The sequence below is a fragment of the Coregonus lavaretus genome (genome assembly GCF_964263955.1).
Source record: "Coregonus lavaretus genome assembly, chromosome: 23".
NCBI classification, from domain to species: Eukaryota; Metazoa; Chordata; class Actinopteri; order Salmoniformes; family Salmonidae; genus Coregonus; species Coregonus lavaretus.
In genome coordinates this window covers 29,518,989-29,541,610 of record NC_140010.1, presented here as the reverse complement: position 1 = coordinate 29,541,610, position 22,622 = coordinate 29,518,989, and the positions used below count along the sequence as shown (strand labels likewise).

Genomic DNA, 22,622 nt, shown 5'->3' with positions numbered 1-22,622 from the left:
TGCTCTGTGACTGTGGGGGCAGCTGGGAGTTAAGGTCTCTGAGACATGATTCTGAATTACTGTTAAAGGCCCACGCTGCTCTGCATTGAACAGGAAAGGTTGTGGCCTACATCAGCTTGTGGCCTACATTTAACAATGGGCAGTGGTGGTGGCCTAGTATTCAGAAGTAGCTACTGTACTGTGATGTTGTGTGCTGATTTTGGGGTTTGTGTCATTGCGGTTTGGATGGAGAATATGGTGGTTTGCATTCTAAATGATCTAAATGATCATTCTCTGTCTATTTCTCTCTCTGTTTCCCTCTCACTCTGTCTTTATTCCTTTATTCTGTATCTTTCTCTCCATCTCTCTCTCTCTCTCGCTCTCTCTCTCTCTCAGTCTCAATCAGTGTGACTAATAGAAGCCTGGAGAACAAGGCGGTCCTGACCCGTTTCGAAATGAGACCACCCAGCCCGCTCCTCATATGAGACACACTCACAACATTATAACAACATGATTTTCAGTATGAAACAATATTTCCCATGTCAGTGAGTCTCTCTCAACCAGAGAACGCTGCATGAACACTACATGATAGGATTCATCCTCTAGGACTGCTATGTAGAGGAAGCCATAGTACTACTGTACACAGACGCATTGAAGACCTTGTCCGTCAAAGCGGTATGTAAAACATACGTCGGTAGTACCAAGACCGTTAGAGCGACTCATTTATTCATGCTTAATTGTTTTCCCTGTTTAGGAATTGATTTAGGTGTGGGTTGTTGTATATTTAACAGAACTGCAGACTACCCAACACTGACAGCAATATATTGACCCAATTCAAACCAAATACTGCCGCAAAGCATGAATTGAAATTTCCAGGTCTCCTTTGGGAAAGAGGTCTTCTGACTGACAATGGAATTTCCTGGTATGGTTAAATAAAGGTTAAATATATATACGGTATATACACTGAACAAAAATACAAACGCAACATGTAAAGTGTTGGTCCCATGTTTCACGAGCTGAAATCATAGATTCCATACATTTTCCATACACACAAAAAGCTTATTTCTCTCAACTGTTTTGTCTGAGACCAGCCACCCGGACAGCTGATGAAACTGAGGAGTATTTCTGTCTGTAATAAAGCCCTTTTGTGGGGAAAAACTAATTCTTATTTGCTGGGCCTGGCTTCCCAGTGGGTGGGCCTATGCCCTCCCAGGCCCACCCATGTCTGAGCCCCTGCCCAGTCATGTGAAATCCATAGATCAGGGCCTAATGAATTTATTTCAATTGACTGATTTCCTTATATGAACTGTGGACACTCCTTCAAATTAGTGGATTCGGCTATTTCAACCACGGCTGTTGCTGACAGGTGTATAAATTCGAGCACACCGCCATGCAATCTCCATAGACAAACATTGGCAGTAGAATGGCCTTACTGAAGAGCTCAGTGACTTTCAACGTGGCACCGTCATAGGATGACACCTTTCCAACACGTCAGTTTGTCAACTGTAAGTGCTGTTATTATGAAGTGGAAACGTTTAGGAGCAACAACGGCTCAGCCGCGAAGTGGTAGGCCACACAAGCTCACAGAATGGGACCGTTGAGTGCTGAAGCACGTAAAAATCATCTGTCCTCGGTTGCAACACTCACTACCGAGTTCCAAACTGCCTCTGGAAGCAACGTCAGCACAATAACTGTTCGTCAGGAACTTCATGAAATGGGTTTCCATGGCAGAGTAGCCGCACACAAGCCTAAGATCACCATGTGCAATGCCTAGCGTCGGCTGGAGTGGTGTAAAGCTCGCTGCCTTTGGACTCTAGAGCAGTGAAAACGCGTTCTCTGGAGTGATGAATCACGCGTCACCATTTGGCAGTCCAACGGACTAATCTGGGTTTGGTGGATGCCAGGAGAACGCTACCTGCCCCAGGTTCGGGCTAGGCCCCTTAGTTCCAGTGAAGGGAAATCTTAACGCTACAGCATACAATGACATTCTAGACAATTCTGTGCTTCCAACTTTGTGGCAACAGTTTGGGGAAGGCCCTTTCCTGTTTCAGCATGACAATGCCCCTGTGCACAAAGCGAGGTCCATACAGAAATGGTTTGTCGAGATCGGTGTGGAAGAACTTCACTGGCCTGTACAGAGCCCTGACCTCAACCCCATCGAACACCTTTGGGATGAATTGGAACGCCGACTGAGAGCCAGGCCTAATCGGCCAATATCAGTGCCCGACCTCACTAATGCTCTTGTGGCTGATTGGAAGCAAGTCCCCGCAGTAATGTTCCAACATCTAGTGGAAAGCCTTCCCAGAAGAGTGGAGGCTGTTATAGCAGCAAAGGGGGGACCAAATCAAGTCACCATACCAAACTTCCCTTCTAAAACATACTGTAGTTGTCACAGCCTAAATATCAATCACAAACGAGGGGACTAATGCAAATGTGGATTAAATCGACTTTAGTACATGCTATCAAAAGGCTGCATTCTGAAATAGGGACGGGAGTAACAGCACCACAGTTTCCTAGGTCTCTACAACATTACCAAAAAAGATTGAGTCACCATCCTAATTTAGTTCAAACATTGTACATAAAACAACGCTACCGTGCTGCTCTTTTTACAGTTTTATAAACTCAGCAGAGAACGTTCTCTCTCCCATTCAGCTCCACTCTAATCTTGAGGGGCGTTTCTTTAAAACATGGATCCAATCCCCTTTATCCCTTACATAACTAGACCAATCATATGCTTCAATGTGCCGCGGGTCACAGTACTGTGGTAAGAAAGGACAATTATAGTGGTTCTGCTCGTGATGTTAAATTGCAGGCGCAGGTGCTCCAATTTCAAAACGATTTGGAGCACAGTTGAAAAGGTAATGCACTGACTATACAATGGACTAATTAGAAAAATAAAACCAGTACTTTTCAATGCGTGAGATATAAGAGGTGTGGTGTGAGAGCGTAAGAAAATGGTAAAATACGTGTGTCTCACGGCCAGTACGTGAGAGTTGGCAGCTCTGTGAGTTTGCTGCCAGCCCAAACTATCACATTGCTTCTCTGCTCTGTGGTGCTCTCTGTCAGGCTGTCCCCAGTCATGTGACAGGGGTGTTCAATATGAAGTGTGTCAACCTGTGAGTCATGCTGTCTAAAGACCAGAGAACCAGTCACAACACACAGCAGGAGGAAAACAGAAATGAGGTCATCACAGGCGGTTGTTGTCTTGCTTTTTAAATGACCCAAGACAGACTGAAACTGTTATGAGTCACACACACACACACACACACACACACACACACACAGAGATAACACAGACACACACATACTTGCCCAGTCATGTCTATGACCCAGGGGTTTGTTTATGAAGGGGCTAAGTAGGACAGGATGGTGACTCCATCTGTTTTGGTAATGTTGTAGAGACCTAGGAAACTGTGGTGCTACCATGTCTTCTTGGTTAATCAAAAATACAATACGACAACAAACTACGGTGACCTCATTTAGATGTTTTCATGCTGCTGCTTGTTGTGACTGGTTCCTGTTGTGTTTAGACACTAGACAGCATGACTCAAAATTGACACACTTTACAGTGTAAAGTCTGACCCAGACTTTATACTGTAAAGAGGAATAGCAACTTTGCTTAACTTTCTTCTTAAATCTATAGTTAAGAAACATTTATTCTTAAGAAGGTTTTGTGAATCTGGGCCCAGGGCTGTACATTTAGACAGAACACCCAATCATGTGCAGACCTGTTCTGCATGGTGATGTTCACAGTCCCAGCTCATACACTCATTGGTAATTCATCAGGTGACATTACCACTGGGACGTGTGTGTGTCTGTCACATGCCTGTCATGTAAGGCAGCCATGCATGTTTCTGCAGGCTACAGCAACTTAATACAAAACCTGTTGTAATCCATCATATTCCTGATAATTCTGCCGCCTGTGTTTGAGCCAGTGTGTGTGTGTGTGTGTGTGTGAGTGAGCAAGTGAAGCGTATTGTGTGTGTGTGAGTGTGTGCACACAACATGTGTGCATGCAGTGTGTGTGTGTGTGTGTGTGTGTGTGTCTGTCTGTCTGTCTGGGTCTGAAGTTGTTGGTGGATATCTAACAGCAACATCTGAGGAGCCTGTGGAAGTCTCAGCCCCCCAGAATGCAGGCCTACATAAGACGAAGGCGAAGCAGCTAGCAAGGTACTGCTCCTTGTCAGCAGTCATGGACAGCCTTGCTGTGCGGAGAACAAGGTGCTATCTCTTTCCCTAGGTGTCCAGATATCCCTGTCTGGAAATATTTGAATCACTATTGTATGAATTATGATTTGTGGATTCAAATAAATTACGTAAAATGTGTATGTTCCAGTAAGTGGTGTGTGTGGGTGTCAGGTGCTCTGTGAGAAGGTGGATGGGTTTAGGAAGTACATAGCCCAGAGGTCAGCCAGCCCAGCCAGCCCAGCCAGCCCAGCCAGCCACCAGTAGTCATGTGTTATGGTCTGCTGCTTTAGCTGCTGGAGGGAGGAAGCTATTTATGTTGCCAACCTCTAGATCACATTACAATACCAACCTGGTGATCAGACACATGCACCAAGGGGATATTATTGTTTGGGTGGGCCGAAGACGTGTGTGTGTGGGGTGTGTGTGTGTGTGAGAGAGAGAAACAGAGAGAGAGAGAGAGAGAGAGAGAGAGAGAGAGAGAGAGAGAGAGAGAGAGAGAGAGAGAGAGAGAGAGAGAGAGAGAGAGAGAGAGAGAGAGAGAGAGAGAGAGAGAGAGAGTCCCCTACACTAACCTCTCCACACTGTATCCCAGTGATTTCCAAATGCCAATTCCGAACCCATTTATGGGTGACAGCCAGTCTCTCTTGGGCTGCGGCTAAAGGCTAGGGACTGAGTTGTGGTTAAAATCATGTTTTATTTCTATTACGTAGGTCACAGTCACAGGATTATTGGACAGTCTTTAGGTAAATCACAGGATTATTGGAAAGAACTCTAGGTGGGTCACAGTGCAACAGTTTTAGTAACCACTGCTGTAACTTCCTATCAACCCTCTGTAGTTTTCACCTGGTTTGTTTTATAATCCTCAGTAGGACACAGTGATGGTGTCATCATCTCATCCCTGGTGATTATGGGTAGTTCCCCTAGCAGTGACGGCAATGTGCCCAGCTGTGGAATACACACAGACTGAAAAAGATCACTGGATTAGGATTATAATCCCACATGCCTTCGACCCAGGTAAAGTTGCCAAATTAAGTAAACCAAGATAGACCACGGCCTGCCGTTTCCAATGGGAACAAATTAGTCATAGTGGGCAGAACAAGCAAGGAGGTGGGCAGAGCCAAGCACGAGCTAGCGAGATCCTATTGGCACGTTTTTGCATACCTTTGCATATTTCCATTAGGGAACGCCTACTCTGTGTAGTGCGCGTATGCAATAACTCAATTCGCCTTTGCATTCCCTCTAAACAATGCCATTTTTTGAAACTTTAGCAAAGGGTAAAGTCTAGAAAACTTAGTCCACTCTGTTCATAACAGATTATAGTTTTGGGAACAGAAAACTGTATTGAGGTCAAAGGTTTCATCAATGAGAAAATCTCCCACTGCCCGCCAGTGGGCTTCCTCTCACTACCATATTTGGTAGTGAGTGGAAACGCCATGCGGATGCTTCACATTTATACATCCAGTGAAATATCTGTGTCATTGTTCTATCTGTGGTATTACTGCTGAACTGATTCAACCGTCCTTCAACAAAGCCAAAGGCTTTTTCGGTAATCAGCGTCTGCGAAAGCCTGTTTCTACAGGTTGTTTTTTTGTAAATCTCTGAGTAATTTGTCACAATGGGGCATCAGAGATATGGCACACTAAAGGACAGCTCTGACAAATTGCTCTTCCTGTAATTTGTAGATTTAAGCAAAAGGTAGACTGAAAAAGATTATGTTTGTGAAGGTGAAAGACATCAATTTCTAAATGTAGGCTATAGCCAGTGTCACTCCTTCAACTTCAACTCTACAGATTTTAGAGGATGAAATAATAGATAATTTGTGTAATTTGTTCAACATGGAGGATCTATATTGACAAGTATTATTAAAATTGTTTTTAGACAGCCTACTTGACTGGCCGTCTTAGATGGTGGTCCTTTCAAATGGGTAATTATTTAATTGTGGAGCTCCCTTGGGCACTGCCTCCATCTCTTTTCTCTCTATCGCTCTGTCTTCACTGCCTCCCTCTCTTTGTTCTCTATCCCTCTCTCTTCCCTTTCTCTCTCTCTTTTTCCCCTGACTCTTGTGTTAACCTCTGTCACAGCAGCCAAGACCGATAATTGAAACAATCCGGCAATGAACCCCTTTGATTCTCTCTTTATTTCACTCTTTTATTTCCCCCCACATCCTCCCGTTCTTTAAAAGCCCTATCTATCTGTTTCTGGCCCGGGTTTATTGGAGTGTGCGCAACCTTATTTAGCTTCCCCTGATTTGTTTTTAATAGGGGTTTTCCTCCCTGGTTCCTCCCTGGTGGCCTGTGATAAGTTAATGGCCTGAGAATTGTTCCCTGTTTAGTGACTCTGTCAATGTGTGTGTGTGTGGGAACAAGGAAACTAAGTGCTTTATAACATCCCTCCTCTCGCTCACGCCCCCTAACACCCTCTCTCAGGGGGCTAAGGGGTGAGGTGGGGAGACACAAGGACATGGGAGGCTGCTTTGCTGGGGTGTGTAGGAGGGGTCAGACCAGGTCAAGTTTGTGTGTGTGTATGAGTGTGTGTGTGTGTGTGTGTGTGTGTTTGTTGTCGTTACGCTAAACATAAATAAGATGCATGACTGGCACAACATCTTTGTGCTTATTCCCCCAACATTTGCTGTTCAATATTTAAGAAGAAAGGTCACTTTAATTGAGTCATTCCATATACCCATCCCTTATCTTCATTTTTTCCCTGTGCCTTCTGATAGGGTAATTCCACATCCTTCAAAATAATATAACTTGTCTAGGGCGGCAGGTAGCTTAGTGGTTAAGAGGGTTGTGCCAGTAACCGAAAGGTCGCTGGTTCTAATCCCCGAGCCGACAAGGTGAAAAATCTGTCGATGTGCCCTTGAGCAAGGCACTTAACCCTAATTGCTCCTGTAAGTCGCTCTGGATAAGAGCGTCTGCTAAATGACCTATTGATTTACAACCAATACCTCCCAAGCACTATACCTCCCAATGCCTTTTGAAAGGTAATAATGTCCACAGAATAGTATTATAACAGTATTATACACTATCAATACCTCCCAATACCATCTTAAAGGTAATGTGACTCTACGACAGTAAAGTATGTGCTCTTCAGTAAGAATACTGTTGCGATTGCCCTAGTGTCCTCTGGGAAGGAAATGGAGTGTGAGTGATGACTGGCGAGGAGGGGACAGAGAATACCGTTAAGGAACGCTGCTTCCTCAATCTGCTCTACCGTCTGATTGAAAGTGATTTGGCTGGCTTGCCCACACTTTTGAGTGTATGAGTGTAATGGGGAGGTCTGTTCTGCTTAGAGACAAACCGACTGGAAAAACAATGCTATTATGGATGAGCTGTCCAAGGCGGAGGTTTAGGAGGCTGTGTGTGTGTGTGAGAGAGTGTGTGTCAGCTCACTTAGCTCAGACGTCCTTCAGACAGCAGGCAGCAGACCAGGCAAACACACACCCACACCCACACAACCCCAACCCCACCACACACACCTCCCTTCACACACACATGTGTCAGAGAGATGAGTGTATGAGTCTGTTGTGATCTTGATGTAATTGCAGTGATATGGTAAGATGAGGGCTGCTCAATGTCACTCTACCCTCCATACTGAGGCAATCTCCTCTCCAGTACCTCAAGAGGAAAATAACAGCTAATTCATACCATACACTGACATAGGACTGAAGAGTCACTCCAGGACTATATACACACACTGTGGCAACAACAACACATTTGCTCACATGGACACACAAGTCACACTCACACACACACACACACACACGCAAACACACACACACACACACACACACACACACACACACACACACACACACACACACACAGTCTTGTTTAACTAACCTTATTGGGACACACTTGATTCCCATTCAAAATCCTATTTCCCTAACCCCTGACCCTAAACCTAACGCTTACCCTAACCTTAACCCTAACCCTAACACTAATTATAACCTTAACCCTAAACCCCCTAGAAATTGCCTTTTTTCCCAGTTGGTCCATTTTTTTTTTTTTTACACTCACGGAGCAGCACACACAGACATAAATGTAGAAACACTCACACACACATATCGATTAATGGCAGGCTACAGCTAAATGAGGGCAAAATGCTTGGCTTTAACAGTTGAGGTCCTGCACAGCAGATCAATATCTTTGATCAGTTAAACTGTTGGGCTATTATTCTGATATTCCCCTCTGTGGCCAAACATACACACCCTTCTAAAGATACCAGCCTGATCACGAGAAATAGACAGCGATTTCAGACATTTGAAAAGGTCCTGAGAATGTCAATATACTGTATGCTTTCCTCTGCGCTCACCAAAAAAAAGATTGCCAAGCACTGGCTGCGAACTCGTGATGCTTGAAGCCGGAGCACACTGTTTAGACCACTGCGGCACCACAGCTCACAATGCTATAGCAAGCCGTGAGAATACTTGATGATTGTTGATGGAAACAGCGCATTGTTTTACAGTTTTTTTCAATTGCTAACATGCATTGGTCAAAACTGAAGTCACATTGTCAAAACTCTTCACACAGTCAGCGAAACAGAAGTGTATGTGGACCAAACTGTGAATCATTTTTCATTGCTTTCACACAAAATGCATTCAATGACCACATTCTCCGAAATCCATGAACTATTTTCTCATTCATACTCCACCACCTGCCAAACTATATATTTGCAGCATGTTTTCAAATGCTAACACACTGTTTCCAAAACTGTTAAAAACACATTCAAAACAGAATGATGGCAAATGTTGTGCAGTAACCAGATTGAAACATATAGAAAATCTCAGCAGACTTTTTTTATCATTCCAAACACAGCTGATTGCAATTTCAGCTGAAAGCCTACCCAAGTGTCCTGTTTTTAGGCTCGTTACCAAACAGACAAAAGAGGACGGCTTCGGAATGATTTAGTTTGGAAACATGGATCAAGGAAGACAGGTTGGTGGAGAAAGAAGAGTGGCAGGGAGAGGGAGAATGTGTGGAGGACAAAGGAGAGGAAGACCAAGAGCAGTGGTATCTGATGAGATAAGGGCCACAATTATTGACCATGTTGTAAACCATGGTCTCTCTTTGAGAGAGGCCGGTTTAAGGGTGCAACCAAATCTGCAGCGTTCAACAGTTGCATCAATAGTACACATTTTCCGGCAAAAACAACAGGTGAGATGTGCATCCTTCAATGATAATTGAACTACATATTACAGTACAATACAGTATGTTCACATGTATTGACCTTTTGAAATATATTGATTATTGTGTTTTTAAGTAGGATCCAAAGGTTGCCTCCCACAGGAAGTGTCACGCTCTGGCTCCGGGACTGTGTGGTTTGAGCCAGGGTGTATTCATTTGGTTGTGTTGGGTATAGGGTGTGTTCATTTGGTTGGGTTTTGGTTTTGGTTGTAGTGTCTTGTCTGTTCATGTGACTCCCAATCGGAGGTAACGAGTGTCAGCTGTCGGCTCGTTATCTCTGATTGGGAGCCATATTTAAACTGCCTGTTTTCATCTTGTGGTTGTGGGTTTTTGTTCCATGTTCAGTCATTGTCACTGTGGACTTCACTATCGTCATTTATGTTGTTGTTTTCGTGGTTGCTTTAATTTAATAAAGTCAACATGTTCGCTAAACACGCTGCGCCTTGGTCCGCTTCCTTAGACGATCGTGACAGAAAAACCCACCAAAGAAGGACCAAGCAGCGTGTCCAGGAGCAAGGAGACTGGACATGGGAGGAAGCGCCGGGTAAGGAGATCGAGAGGCTGGCGATGGCCCAGGTGGGCAAATCGTGGTCCTGGGAAGACATGCTCGGGGGCAAGGGACCTTGGGGGAGGATCAAGGCCCTGGCGAGAGAGGAGCAACGGCGTCAGCAGGGCCATCGTCGGAAGGACGAGAGGCAACCCCAAAAGGTTTTGGGGGGGGGCACATGGCTTGGGCGGCTGGGCAGCAGGAGGCTGCCACAGGGAGACGTGGAGAGAAGGCTACCGGATTACGGGAGCCATTGGCGAGTAGAGGGAGGGAAGTAGTGGAGGCACGGCGTAAGAGACTGAGGTGTGTTACCAGTCCGGTCCGGCCCGTTCCTGATCCCCGGTTAAGGCCAGTGGTGTGTGTTCCCAGTACGGACCGGCCTGTTCCTACTCCACGCATCAAGCCCACGGTGTGCGTCGCCAGTCCAGCCCGGCCGGTTCCTGTTCCACGTACAAAGCCTACGGTGTGCGTGGCCAGCCCAGCCCGACCTGTTCCTACTCCACGCATCAAGCCCACGGTGTGCGTCGCCAGTCCAGCCCGGCCGGTTCCTGTTCCACGTACAAGGCCTACGGTGTGCGTGGCCAGCCCAGCCCGGCCTGTTCCTGCTCCACGCACAAAACCTACGGTGTGCGTCGCCAGCCCAGCCCGGCCTGTTCCTGCTCCACGTACAAAACCTACGGTGTGCGTCGTCAGCCCAGCCCGGCCTGTTCCTGCTCCACGCACTAAACCTACGGTGTGCGTCGCCAGCCCAGCCCGACCTGTTCCTGCTCCACGTACGAAGCCTACGGTGTGCGTCGCCAGCCCAGCCCGGCCTGTTCCTGCCACTCGCACCAAACCTACGGTGCGCGTCGCCAGCCCGGTCCGGCCTGTTCCTGCCACCCGCACCAAGTCTACGGTGCGCGTCGCCAGCCCGACCCGGCCTGTTCCTGCCACTCGCACCAAACCTACGGTGCGCGTCGCCAGCCCGGTCCGGCCTGTTCCTGTTCCACGCACAGAACCTACGGTGTGCGTCGCCAGCCCGAACCGGCCTGTTCCTGCCACTCGCACCAAGCCAAGGGTGCGAGTCGTCAGCCTGGTTCAGCTCGTCCCTGCTACTCGCACCAAGCCAAGGGTGCGAGCCGTCAGCCTGATCCAGCCCACTCCTGCTACTCGCACCAAGCCAGGGATGCGAGTCGTCAGCCTGGGGAGGCCCGTTCCGGCTCCACGCATCAAGCCTAGGGTGCGTTTCGTCGGCCCTGTCCGGCCCGTTCCTGCTCCCCGCACCAAGTCTGTGGTGCGTTTCGTCAGCCCTGTCCGGCCCGGTCCCGCTCTCCGCACCAGGTCAAGGGTGCGCTTCGTCAGCCCGGTCCGGCCCATTCCTGCTCCCCGCGCCAAGGCAGTGGGGCGCGTCGTCAGCCTGGTAAGGCCCGTTCGTCCTCCACGCACCAAGCCAGGGGCGCGTGTCGTCAGTCCGGCTCCGGCCAGCGGGGCTAGACAGGACCAGGGGTACTTTGGGGGGTTGGAGAGGAGGTGGGGATCAAGGCCGGAGCCAGAGCCACCGCCGAGGAGGTATGCCCGCCCAGCCCTCCCTTGTTTAGCCCGTATTGAGGCGCGGTCGCAGTCCGCGCCTTTAGGGGGGGGGTACTGTCACGCTCTGGCTCCGGGACTGTGTGGTTTGAGCCAGGGTGTATTCATTTGGTTGTGTTGGGTATAGGGTGTGTTCATTTGGTTGGGTTTTGGTTTTGGTTGTAGTGTCTTGTCTGTTCATGTGACTCCCAATCGGAGGTAACGAGTGTCAGCTGTCGGCTCGTTATCTCTGATTGGGAGCCATATTTAAACTGCCTGTTTTCATCTTGTGGTTGTGGGTTTTTGTTCCATGTTCAGTCATTGTCACTGTGGACTTCACTATCGTCATTTATGTTGTTGTTTTCGTGGTTGCTTTAATTTAATAAAGTCAACATGTTCGCTAAACACGCTGCGCCTTGGTCCGCTTCCTTAGACGATCGTGACAGGAAGGAGAGACAGAATATTAACAGATGTGCAGGAAATTGCCATTGTTGACATGGTAATTGGCAACAATGCAATAAAACTGTGGGAAATTTGGGACAGAGTGCTGGCAGACAATTTCACTTTTGGGAATGTGAATACGGTCAGCACAACGACAATTGCCAGAGTCCTAGAGAAACATAAAATAAGGATGAAGCAGTTGTACACTGTACCCGTTGAGAGAAACGGTGAACGTGTGAAAGAACTCCGGTATCAATATGTCCAGGTAAGATGTCTGTTCAATAACCAAACAGGGTACATACACAGCAATGCATAATGTAAAGTACTGTAAACCTGTGGATTTACTGTATTTTAGAGAGTAATGGAGATGGAAGCCAGGCAAACTGCACATACATTCATCTTTGTGGATGAAGCTGGATTCAACCTGGCAAAAACACGCCGCAGGGGAAGAAATGTGATTGGACAGAGAGCAACCGTGGATGTCCCAGGCCAGAGAGGAGCTAACACCACAATGTGTGCAGCACTGTCCAATGATGGATTGCTGTTACACAAACCACTCATTGGCCCCTACAATACAGAGAGGCTCATTTATTTTCTGGATGACCTGCATAATCGACTTGTGCCAGCGGAGGAGAGAGGGGCAAGAAACTCCCCTACCTTCGTTGTTGTGTGGGATAATGTGGCATTCCACCACTCTGCTGCAGTCACAGACTGGTTTGCTGCACATCCCAGGATGTCCGTACTATTCCTGCTTCCATACTCCCCCTTCCTAAACCCCATAGAGGAGTTTTTCTCTGCGTGGAGGTGGAAGGTTTATGACCAGCATCCACATGACCAGATGTCCTTACTGGATGCCATGAATGCGGGGTCTCCTGAAGACTAAGCACGGGGGTGGCAGCATCATGCTGTGGGGGTGCTTTGCTGCAGGAGGTACTGGTGCACTTCACAAAATAGATGGCATCATGAGGAAGGAAAATTATGTGGATATATTGAAGCAACATCTCAAGACATCAGTCAGGAAGTTAAAGCTTGGTCGCAAATGGGTCTTCCAAATTGACAATGACCCCACGCATACTTACAAAGTTGTGGCAAAATGGCTTAAGGACAACAAAGTCAAGATATTGGAGTGGCCATTACAAAGCCCTTACCTCAATCCTACAGAAAGTTTGTGGGCTGAACTGAAAAAGTGTGTGCGAGCAAGGAGGCCTACAAACCTGACTCAGTTACACCAGCTCTGTCAGGAAGAATGGGCCAAAATTCACCCAACTTATTGTGGGAAGCTTGTGGAAGGCTACCCGAAACGTTTGACCCAAGTAAAAAAATGTAAAGGCAATGCTACCAAATACTAATTGAGTGTATGTAAACTTCTGACCCACTGGGAATGTGATGAAAGAAATAAAAGCTGAAATAAATAATTCTCTCTACTATTATTCTGACATTTCACATTCTTAAAATAAGGTGTTGATCCTAAATGTCAGGAATTGTGAAAAACTGAGTTTAAATGTATTTGGCTAAGGTGTATGTAAACTTCTGACTTCAACTATATATTCTTAAAATCCATTCCTTGCTTAGATTTGTGTGTAAAATGTATGCACTCACTAACTGTAAGTCGCTCTGGATAAGAGCGTCTGCTAAATGACTAAAATGTAAATGTAAATGTAAACTAAAAGGGTTGGATTAGACATTCCAGAAGATACTTTCCAAGATGCATCGCCAGAGAAGAAATAAGATGTGATGTTGATGAGAACTTGTGGCCAAATGCAGGAGAGAGGGAGAACTAGAACACCTCACAGTACTTTACAGTATGAGTGATTATACTATACATGTTGTTGATGTTTTTATTTTTATTTTTTATTATTGCAGCCCTGTAATTTCAGGATTTTGTTTTTTGTTTCAACTTTTTATTTTTCACAAGTAAATTACTATATGCAAAGACAGAAAAAAAAGGCTATTGAAGCAAATTGCTGCATTTCTGAATCATTCTTGTTACATATACTTTAATACAGTCAATAAAGGGAAAAGGTGTTATTCTTATTCTATAATGAAATACTGATCTATGTGAAATCATTCAAACTTCAAAGAGAAAAGTTCATCATTTATGTAATGCTCCCTGTTGTTAGTGTTTTATAGGTCAGTGTGTTATGAGTGACAATGTATGCTTTCTGAGTGAGAATTGTTGCCAGTGTTATGGTCGAACAAGCTTATTTTGAGACATGTATGAAGTGTTTTGGTGGTTTGAGTGAATTTTGGAGGTGAGATTAACAAGACACATGTTGATAATGCAGACTCTGTGAAGAGTTTTGAAAAAGTGGCTTCAGTATTGACCGATGCTTGTTAGCAATTGAAAAAAATGGTAAATTATTTAGTTTTAAGCCTTTCCCAAACCATAGCCCAAACCATAACCACTCGGAATGAATACCTAAACTTAACCCTTTGAGTTGTTTCAGTTTTAAATCTGTAACCACACGGAATTAACTCTGTAACCACGCGGAATTAATGCGTCAAAAATAGACATTCATCCATAATTCGCCAAAATTCGAAGGGAAACTATGAGATCTTGTATCAACAAGATACACCATGTGCATTCTAAATGGACACTATTGGACGCCTGAAAGAAAATCACTACGACTAGCACTTAGAATGTGTTCACTATATCATATTCACTGTGTAACATTGTGTAATAGACTATCATTGATCAGTGTGCAGCCAGGTGTTAAGCAATTGACAAGAAGTCTCTTCTCCAGTGTGAGTGTGTGTGTGCGAATGTGTGTGTCTGTGTGTAGAGCTTTCTGTATACACTATGAGTCACAGAACAAAATATTTCCAGTCATTTAAGAGTTGTTGGTTAGTCAGACCTCTCTCTACTTTAGAGAGAGAGAGAGAGCAATATGATGTGCATACAAATGTTTTTCTTTGTTAGTTACAGCCCACACTCTCTGTCTCACCTTGGCAGGGCTAGAGCAGTGATCGAAGTGTGTGTGTATGAGAGAGAGAGAGAGAGAGAGAGAGAGAGGTGTTTGTGTGTGGCAGAGGCTTAATATACCTCTTAAGAAGGGGAATGTAATTAAACAGTGAACGGATGTTGACATGCTCCATCTGACAGTATGCATAGCGTGTGGGTAGACGTGAAGACATTTGGAATGTGATAAACAATCTATTCAGTTGAACCTTTTAAATATTCTCTCTATTTTTGATTGGCTGATAAATGTTCTCCATCTCCACACTGTGTGAGGCCTATGTGTGAATGTTTGCAGGTGTATTGCCTGAGGCCAAATAACAGCAACGTGTATAATATGTCATATACGTCCATACCTTTTTCATGTAAAGAACAATGTATTCATTTCAAGGCTGTAGTTGAGGCTTTTCCTGACAGTATATCAAATCAAATCAAACTTTATTTGTCACATGTGCCGAATACAACAAGTGTAGACCTTACCGTGAAATGTTTACTTACAAGCCCTTAACCAACAATGCAATTCAAGAAAGAGTAAAGAAAATATTTACCAAATAAACTAAAGTAAAAAATAATGAAAACGTTCCTGCTTCATCGCTTCATAGCCCTTGTCTAGGGCTCGTCAATAGTGTATGTATCTCAGTGCAACTTGCTGTCCCTTCAGTAAGGCTCTTGACATGCTGTATGTCCTTAGATAGTCAATCAATCAGTGACACTGACAAGACTAAGCAACTAAAAAGTGTGGCCAAACTTTACCTGTCAAAACTGTGATGCTAAGTAACCTATAGTGTTAATTGACTCTCCACTCTCTCTCCCTCCACTAGGAGAGCATCTCAGGATCTGTCCCCAGGGCTACACGTGTTGCACCAGTGTCATGGAGGACAGCCTATCCAACCTGAGTCGCACAGAGATGCAGGGCCTGATCAGAGACGCTGGACGAGCCATGCAAGCCTCCCTCAACGGACAGTACAAGGCCTTTGACGGTGAGTGGGGGATTGATCAAGGTAGGGAGGGGGGAGGGAGGGAGGTAGGGAGACAGAGGGAACGAGACAGATGGAGGGACTGTTCAAGCATCCCTTATGGGCTTTACAAGGCCTTTGACGCTGAGTAGGAGAGAGGGAGGGAAGAACAGACAGAGATTGAGAGGAAGAGGAAACCCTCTGTCTCTTTCCCTCCCTCCACATCTCTGCTATCTCTATCAGGCCTGTGTACACTCTGTTCTCATTCATTAGTTTCTCCATCAGTCTGATGGGCTCTGATCAGTGTGTGTTGGTTAACCAAGAAGATGTCGGAAGGTGTGTGGGTGTGTGTGTGTGTGTGTGTGTGTGTGTGTGTGTGTGTGTGTGTGTGTATATGTGTATGACAGTGAGAGAGAAGAGAGAGGACTGTTGGGGGTGTTTGAGTGCATGTATATGTTTGTATGTGTTTGCTTGTATGTGTCAGACTAAGTGTGTGTGATTGCTTGCATTCATGTGCTTGTATGTCGTGGTATGTGTCTGTATATAAATACAACCAGCTGGTTGTCAGTACATCACTGTGAGCTATTTACTGTGGAACTATAGTGTCAGAAGCCTATTTATTTCAGGGGAAGTGTTTTTCCTAGCGCACTCTTTGAGTAATACTGGTGCGTGTTGTTCTTGGTCCTCAAGTCCAGACAGGACAGCTGGGCTGTCTCCGCCTCCACTCCCTCCATCCCTCCGTTCTAACCCGCTCTCCGTACACAACACACTCTACAAATCATCCCTTGCTTTTCCTCTCCTCCGCCTACTCAAGTCACTCTCAACTGTCACTCTCCTATCAAGTCACTCTCAACTGTCACTCTCCTATCAAGTCACTCTCAACTGTCTCTCTCCAATCAGTTCACTCTCAACTGTCACTCTCCTATCAAGTCACTCTTAACTGTCACTCTCATATCAAGTCACAGCGTATTTCTATGAATCTTCTTGTGTCCTATGGAGGGAAATCCACGTCACACAAACACACACTCCCTCCTGTGTGTGAGAAGATAATATTGCTTTAATCCTCCATGATTGATGAGGAATCTCACACACACACACTCATGGTCCTGTGGCATAACTGACTGATCAATGCAGAGTAAAGAGGTTCCATAATATTAAGGTGGTCAAGCTTGGGCAGTATCAATATACAGTAATAACATTCACAATTTTTGTTTGAGAAGTGGGGGTCTATTTGTGTAGCATGTACAGTATACCAAAGTATGATATCATGCCATATTAAATACATTGATAGCCTACCATTTTATATACATTCATATGATTACTGTATGTTTAATGTACAGTTGTGTATTTATTTTTAGTGAGGGTGAAAGTTAAGCTGTTCTGTGATTCAGGACAAGGGTTCAACTGAACCCAGATTAAAGTGATTAGAACATACAGTGATTGGAACATTGATGATGTGATTATTTAATGATACAGTACAGTCTGTTCCAGTCGACAGGAGGGGCCTAAGCATCTGTCTCTGCTCTACTCGTTCCTCTGGTTGATTGATCTGTCATCTTGATCTGTTTGTCAACCTGACCTTTGTCAGCCCATCCTGATTAGTGGCTGAGTGACGTCTATGTACAGTGCATTCTCTCTCTCTCTCTCTCTCTCTCTCTCTCTCTCTCTCTCTCTCTCTCTCTTTCTCTATCTCTCTCTCTCTCTCTCTCTCTCTTTCTCTCTCTCATGCACACACACACACACTCTCTCTATTTCTTCTTCTCTCTCCCTCTCTCTTCATCTCTCTCTCTCTCATTCTCTCTTTCTTTATTTCTCTCTTTCTAGCTCTCTCTTCGTCCTCTCTGTACCCAGGGTGTTGTAACAATGCCAGAGCAGCATCCGTATCATTTCACGGACAACCTGTCCAAAACATTCAAATACACACACACACACACACCCACACGGCCCATCCAAGACACACAAACACGTTTATGTGCTTGAAAAGTATCTGGAAGGCACCCAGCATCCAGGAAACAACTCTTCCTCAATCACACAGTCCTTATAAACTACAAAGCAGACAGAAATGCTCTGCCAAGCGTCACTCACTCAGCTACATAAACACACTAACGATGTGCTTCAAACATAAACACACACACACACACACACACACACACACACACAGGTATGTATACATGCATGCACACACACAAACATTTGCGTGCAAACCCACATGCATGTGCACACACATTAGCATGCACCTGCACAAACACAAACACTCAACACATACAGTACCAGTCAAAGTTTGGACACACCTACTCATTCAAGTTTTTATTTTTTATATATATTTTTATTTTCTACATTGTAGAATAATTTATTTGTCTTTAATTTAATTTGTCTTTAATAAAATATGAGATTATCATTCCCCATTCCCCTTGCAACCCGGGATAGACAATTTGTACGCGCTATGCACTTCAGCACTCGGCAGTCCCGTTCTGTGAGCTTGTGTGGCCTAAATCTTCACGGCTGAGCTGTTGTTGCTCCTAGACGTTTCCACTTCACAATAACAGCACATACAGTTGAACAGGGGAGCTCTAGCAGGGCAGAAATTTGATGAACTGACTTGTTGGAAAGGTGGCATCCTATGACGGTGGCACGTTGAAAGTCACTGAGCTCTTCAGTATGGGCCATTCTACTGCCAATGTTTGTCTATGGAGATTGCATGGCTGTGTGCTCGATTTTATACACCTGTCAGCAACGGGTGTGGCTGAAATAGCCGAATCCACTAATTTCAAGGGGTTTTCCACATTTTGTCACGTTACAGCCTTATTCTGAAATTGATTAAATAAATGTTTTTCATCATCAATCTACACACAATATCCCATAATGACAAAGGGAAAACCGTTTTTTAGAAATAAAAAACTTCAATACCTTATTTAAATAATTACTCAGACTCTTTGTTATGAGACTTGAAATTGAGCTCAGGTGCATCCTATTTCCATTGATCATCCTTGAGATGTTTCTACAACTTGATTGGAGTTCACCTGTGGTAAATTCAATTGATTGGACATGATTTGGAAATGAACACACTTGTAAGGTCCCACAGTTGACAGTGCATGTCAGAGCAAAAACCAAGCGATGAGGTTGAAGGAATTGTCCGTAGAGCTCTGAGACAATGTAGTCTATTTCAGAAGAACAGAATAGCATACTCTGAGTTGTCCTTATGTTACGTCCTGATCTGGCTATGCCAAATGGCTGTGGGCTACACTAGTTCATTTAGCAGACAAGACTTGCTTATAATTACATGGCATTATTTTATAGTATGAAGAATACAATTGAACAAAGCTGAATTAAATAGAAAGGAGATTTTCTCTAAACGATTTGAGGGAGTGCGCACATGCGGCTATTCTGTGTTGAGCAGTTAACAAAGAAATAAGTACTCCTATATGCTTTATTTATAGTTATTAATGTAACTTTAGTTGTTCTACAAACGTTGGGCTATATGTTTTGATTTTTTTATACATTGTAAGGCTGCAGGATGCGACTTTGAAAAAAGTTACATGAAAGGCATGAGCTCTGCTTTGTTTTTTGTGCAGGCTGTACACACTTCATCAGTCTCCCATTCACAATTTGACAAGCACTTGATAATGCCTCGAATTTCCCGGTGGCATCCCCTTTGTGTTGCCGTAATGCACCGTAAAAAAAAGCCATGCCTTTTGCGGCCAGTGGCCGTTGTGCCCTTGGCCCGGAGTGCTGCGTGCTCCGAAGCACCACTCACTCACTTGGCTCTCCATCACGTGATCGGGTCTTTCTCACAGGCTACAAGTGAAGACAGACACATCGGGGACACAACTGCGCACGTCCTTACCTTATCCAATTCCGAGTTGCATATTGAAGATATTGTAAGAACTGTCCACGTTTACTTTTCGTCAACCAACAACATGAGGAGGCCTAACAAAAGCAAAAGCTCTAGTCTGTCAATCTACTATCCCCCATACTACAAAAGATGACCTGCTCTGTGCGAGAAATAAATATTCCAAATATAGTCTGGGACAGTTGTGGGATGCGATAGATCCCAAATTAATACAACCACTAGCATAACTTTTTTACGCAATGTGGCTGGCGCAACAGATCAGAACGTTTAGCTTAAAATGTTGATAAACATTTTGTTTTGATTTAGAATGGACCATTATCATGCACCTGTCTCGAAACAGGGGCAGGGGAAAAAACACGTCATCTATGCAATTAAATAGAGAACGGAGGATGCTTTTCCCGTGGTTTATTTTCATGCCAGCCAGGTAGACTCTACTCCTGTTGTAAAGATAAGCAATGTGCTTAATATTAGGAAAGTTGAGAAATATATATAGTAGGCCTAGCCTATAGAAAGCTGATGGGATCCTCCGCTTTTTAATAGAGGCCATCACTCTGTTTTCTCGCGCAATTGCATAGCCTATAGAAATGTTGCGCAACATGAGCTCTCATGAAGTGTTTGATTAGTTTTTCGATTTGCATTGATGTCAGAGTGATTAGAGGGACAATAGAGTGATGAGTACCAGGCAGTTAGAAAGTTTGGTAGGCTACTAATGACCATTAGCAGCATCAGAGCTTGGAGATGCCTAATTACCGTGACTAAACGGTCACGTGGAATTTGACTGCCTTCATGACTGATGACTGCCGGTGTGGCGGTAATACGGTCGCCGCAACAGCCCTAGCCTACACCTCTGCTGTTACTACAGTACGTGGCAGCATAGGCCTCTCCAACCCAGCTCCTCTTTAAATATTACATTTCTTCTTTTTTGAAATGTAACTCTTGCAGGAAAACCACATCTGCTGACAATCTCTTTAAGTGTTCAGGAACCATTAACTTTTTTTCCCATCATGAAGCCCGTGCATTTTATTGGTCTTTACTTGGATACAATCAAAGTTGACCTTGTCTGTTTCGTCTATCATTGAAGAACTTGATAAAGCATGTTTGTAACGTTCAGAGAATGTTCTAAGAATTGTATTTAAAAACATATATTCCGTTCTCAGCATCAACAAAACTCTCTCTAGCCTTTATCTTGTTAGTGTGTTCAGGTGGGTTGGCTGCACCCAGTAATTGGCCAAACCTGATCTTAATGAGTGCTTGTTTCCTTTAAATTAGGTCTGTTTGAATAAACGACAATTACAGCTTTGTATGAGTTTAAAAAAAACATGCTTCATGAGTTTAAAAAAAACATGCATCATGCTAGCTCCACCCTGGTGGCGCCGGCGACTAATTCCATGGATAGAGAACAGAAGATAATAGGTTCGAACCTCATTGAAGCCGTGCCACAATAACAAATAAATGATTGACATCTAAGCAACCGATTTTTCATGTGTGATATCTGTGCTTGGAGTTTAAAACAGTTAACCCAAACTAAGCTAGCAGTATTAGTCAAAGTCTTATTGAAACATGTTCTCAGAACATCAGTACAGGTGCATCAAAGCTGGGACCGAGAGACTGAAAAACAGCTTCTATCTTAAGGCCATCAGACTGTTAAATAGCCATCACTAGCCGGCTTCCACCTAGTACCCTGCCCTGAACTTAATCACTGTCACTAGCCGGCTACCACCCGGTTACTCAACCCTGCAGCTTAGAGACTGCTGTCTTAAATACAGTTTAAGTCGGAAGTTTACATACACCTTAGCCAACTACATTTAAACTCATAAAATTCCTGACATTTAATCCTAGTAAAAATTCCCTGTCTTAAGTCAGTTAGGATCACCATTTTATTTTAAGAATGTTGAATGTCAGAATAGTAGTAGAGAGAATTATTTGTATTTATGGTGTACCTGAGTCAGGTTTGTAGGCCTCCTTGCTCGCACACACTTTTTCAGTTCTGCCCACAAATGTTCTATAGGATTGAGGTCAGGGCTTTGTGATGGCCACTCCAATACCTTGACTTTGTTGTCCTTAAGCCATTTTGCCACAACTTTGGAAGCATGCTTGGGGTCATTGTCCATTTGGAAGACCCATTTGCGACCAAGCTTCAACTTCCTGACTGATGTCTTGAGATGTTGCTTCAATATATCCACATAATTTTCCTTCCTCATGATGCCATCTATTTTGTGAAGTGCACCAATCCCTCTTGCAGCAAAGCACCCCCACAGCATGATGCTGCCACCCCCATGCTTCACGGTTGGAATGGTGTTCTTCGGATTGAAAGCCCCCCTTTTTCCTCCAAACATAACGATGGTCATTATGGCCAAACAGTTCTATTTTTGTTTCATCAGACCAGAGGACATTTCTCCAAAAAGTATGATCTTTGTCCCCATGTGCAGTTGCAAACCGTAGTCTGGCTTTTTTATGGTGGTTTTGGAGCAGTGGCTTCTTCCTTGCTGAGCGGCCTTTCAGCTTATGTCAATATAGGACTCGTTTTACTGTGGATATAGATACTTTTGTACCTGTTTCCTCCAGCATCTTCACAAGGTCCTTTGCTGTTGTTCTGGGATTGATTTGCACTTTTCGCACCAAAGTACGTTCATCTCTAGGAGACAGAATGCGTCTCCATCCTGAGCGGTATAACGGCTGCGTGGTCCCATGGTGTTTATACTTGCATACTATTGTTTGAACAAGTGAACGTGGTACCTTCAGGCATTTGGAAATTGCTCCCAAGGATGAACCAGACTTGTGGAGGTCTACAATTTTCTTTCTGAGTTCTTGGCTGATTTCTTTTGATTTTCCCATGATGTCAAGCAAAGAGGCACTGAGTTTGAAGGTAGGCCTTGAAATACATCCACAGGTACACCTCCAATTGACTCAAATTATGTCAATTAGCCTATCAGAAGCTTCTAAAGCCATGACATAATTTTCTGGAATTTCCCAA

General features: G+C 44.5%; 1 protein-coding gene across 1 annotated transcript in view; it reads left to right on the top strand.

The window, feature by feature from the left end:
* Positions 1–15,667: 15,667 nt before the first annotated feature.
* Positions 15,668–22,622, top strand: part of LOC311098785 (glypican-1-like) — a 59,356-nt gene continuing 52,401 nt past the window's right edge. Inside the window, exon 1 of the mRNA XM_084139350.1 lies at positions 15,668–15,822. Within this exon, the coding sequence (XP_083995476.1) occupies positions 15,714–15,822 (109 nt within the window). The 5' untranslated portion in view covers positions 15,668–15,713. The remainder of the gene's footprint in view (positions 15,823–22,622) is intronic.